The sequence below is a fragment of the Quercus robur genome, chromosome 6 (assembly GCF_932294415.1).
Source record: "Quercus robur chromosome 6, dhQueRobu3.1, whole genome shotgun sequence".
Lineage (NCBI taxonomy): Eukaryota > Viridiplantae > Streptophyta > Magnoliopsida > Fagales > Fagaceae > Quercus > Quercus robur.
In genome coordinates this window covers 6,393,190-6,395,655 of record NC_065539.1, presented here as the reverse complement: position 1 = coordinate 6,395,655, position 2,466 = coordinate 6,393,190, and the positions used below count along the sequence as shown (strand labels likewise).

The following is a 2,466-nucleotide window of genomic DNA, read 5'->3' as shown; positions in this document are numbered from 1 at the left end:
ATTAGAGGGGTTAATTGTTATGTGATGAGGGAGTGTGTTATTGTTGTACTTGTATTGTATAAATACTCAATAGTCAATACAACCTATACCTCATGTACCATTGAATACAAGTATATTTAGTACCATTCATTTATCTTTTGATGTCAATATAAGATGGTATCAGGGTAGGAACTGAGTTGGGACTTGAAGTTAGCGGACAAAAATATATAAATAAATAAATCATTATAAAATTTCAAATAGACTTCCATTTAGTATTAACAAATCGTCAATAAAAATTAAGACACAAAATTATTATATCTTAATACATTACAATACAATCATTTATGAAAATGAAATTTGGCATGCATCAAAATTTGGTGTGCGTTTATGGCTAGGTAAGGAAAAAATTATTTTATCTAAAATTTGGAATATGTTGTTTGTTTTAAGTAAAACTGATTACTTGATTAGCCCATACCCTGCTGGCATGTAGATTTATTTATTTACTTATTTTATATTTTTGCCTTATACTGGTGGGTCGAGTGGTGATGAGTCATACATATTACCTCTCAAAATTGGTTTCTACAACCACGACAGATTGTTTTTGTTAAGCTATCTAGATTCTAGGTAGGTTGGAATTTGAACAGGGCTTCAAGTCTTGTTGAGAAGGTGAACTAACCCGAGCTTCTCCCATGCATCCCCAACGACATCTCATCAAACACTTGGAACCCTTCAACATTCCACTCTATAAATGCCAATTAGAATTTCATGCTTTCAACTCATTACAGAAATAGAAGTTCCCCATATATATTCAGAAAAGACTAGCTAGGTCTCTCTGATCCAATCAAAAAATGGCTAGTTGCAAGCATGCTTTCATGTTGGCTTTAGTTGTAACACTGTCTTTGTCAAGCATTAATATGAGCTTGGCAGCTCGTCAACTATTGCAAACACCTGCAGCTCCATCTCTGCCAACATTGCCTCCACTGCCCTCAGTTCCAACACTGCCTCAAGCCACATTGCCACCACTGCCAAGCACGCCATTGCCAACTCTGCCAACTACCACACTGCCACCATTGCCGTCACTGCCAAAGTCCACGTTGCCACCATTGCCAAGCACCCAAATCCCCTCCTTACCAAATCCATCTTTGCCAACGACTCTTCCTCCTTTGCCAGCCACTCCATTGCCCACCATCCCTTCAACAATCCCGTCAATCCCTACCATTCCAACTACAATTCCAACAATTCCCTTCTTCTCCCCACCTCCATCAAACTGAACCAGTAGTCCTTGAAACGCCGCGGCCCTAGAGGCCATTCACTTTCTCCTACTCCTGGCCATTTTCGGATGGCTCTTTGTTTTCATGGCTTCTTGAAGCGTTTCTCTAGCGTGTTAGAGCCTGCTTTGCCTTTATATATGTATTAATAGGAACGAGTGGGTTTATGACAGTACTTGTTAGTATGTCATTGTAGAGTTATTCTTTACTCATTTCAGTATTACCTGGATTGTAATTGTCATGTTTGTCTCTATAATATGATTTCTTATTTATTCTAACGATGATCCTCTATCTTTTTTCTTTTTCTTTTTCTTTCCCCCCCCCCCCCCCCCCAAAATAAGGATAAGATTAATTAAATAAAATTGTTGAAGATAAACATACTACACATGTCAAAGTTTAGTTGACTGTACAGATAAGAAACAAAAGGAGAAGACAGATGCAAGCAATTGAAGCTAATTGAGTTGAAGAATGTTTGAAGACATAGGCTCAGGCAGAGCATTGGAAGAATTATGGATGAGCTTGCTAAACGACTGTTGTAGCAGATACGACCTGTAGTTTAGGCTTAGATCAATTAGAAGCTATGTATATGAACACTTGTAATATAGTGATTGGTTGTAGGTGTTGGATCTGTATTGTGTGGAGTTTGTTAGGAGTTAGATATTCCATTCTGGTGTTAGTTCTGGTATATAAACCTCTTGTACATTCAGTTTGATAATAAATGCAATTAACAAAAAGTTTCTTCAATCTTGATCTTCTCTCAAGCTTGTTATCAATTTCTCTCTTTCCTAGCTCTCTGTTTTCTTATAACACAAGATTTGGAGTAGATTTTTTTTTTTTTTTTTTTTTTTTGGCTTCCCATAAATACAAAAATACAAGTATGATAGGCAAGTGTAATATAACCGAAGGGGTTGACTAATAGAGGTCCCCAAATTAACTGGAACAACTATACATTTATTTGCGTAGATTAAAATCCCTTTCTAATTTCACAATTTAATGTTGTAAGATTAAAATCTGTTTTCAAATTTTCCCCAAAGAAAAAAAATCCGATCATACAAAATTACATTATCTCAAATTTAAGCATAACTAGGGTATTAAATCCCAATCATTAGGTTTGATACTCAAAATCTACCTGACTTAATTACAAATATATACGATATTATTAGCTTGACTTTAGATGTCACCATATATATTACAAGAGTAACGTTACAAATACAAACTA

The 2,466-nt window shown here is 35.6% G+C and overlaps 1 protein-coding gene across 1 annotated transcript; it reads left to right on the top strand.

The window, feature by feature from the left end:
- Nucleotides 1-749: 749 nt before the first annotated feature.
- On the top strand, nucleotides 750-1,525 carry LOC126732468 (protein PELPK1-like). Its single transcript, XM_050435323.1, has one exon. The coding sequence runs from the start codon at nucleotides 828-830 to the stop codon at nucleotides 1,248-1,250; it is 423 nt and encodes a 140-aa protein (XP_050291280.1). The 5' UTR covers nucleotides 750-827; the 3' UTR covers nucleotides 1,251-1,525.
- The last annotated feature ends 941 nt before the right edge of the window (nucleotides 1,526-2,466 follow it).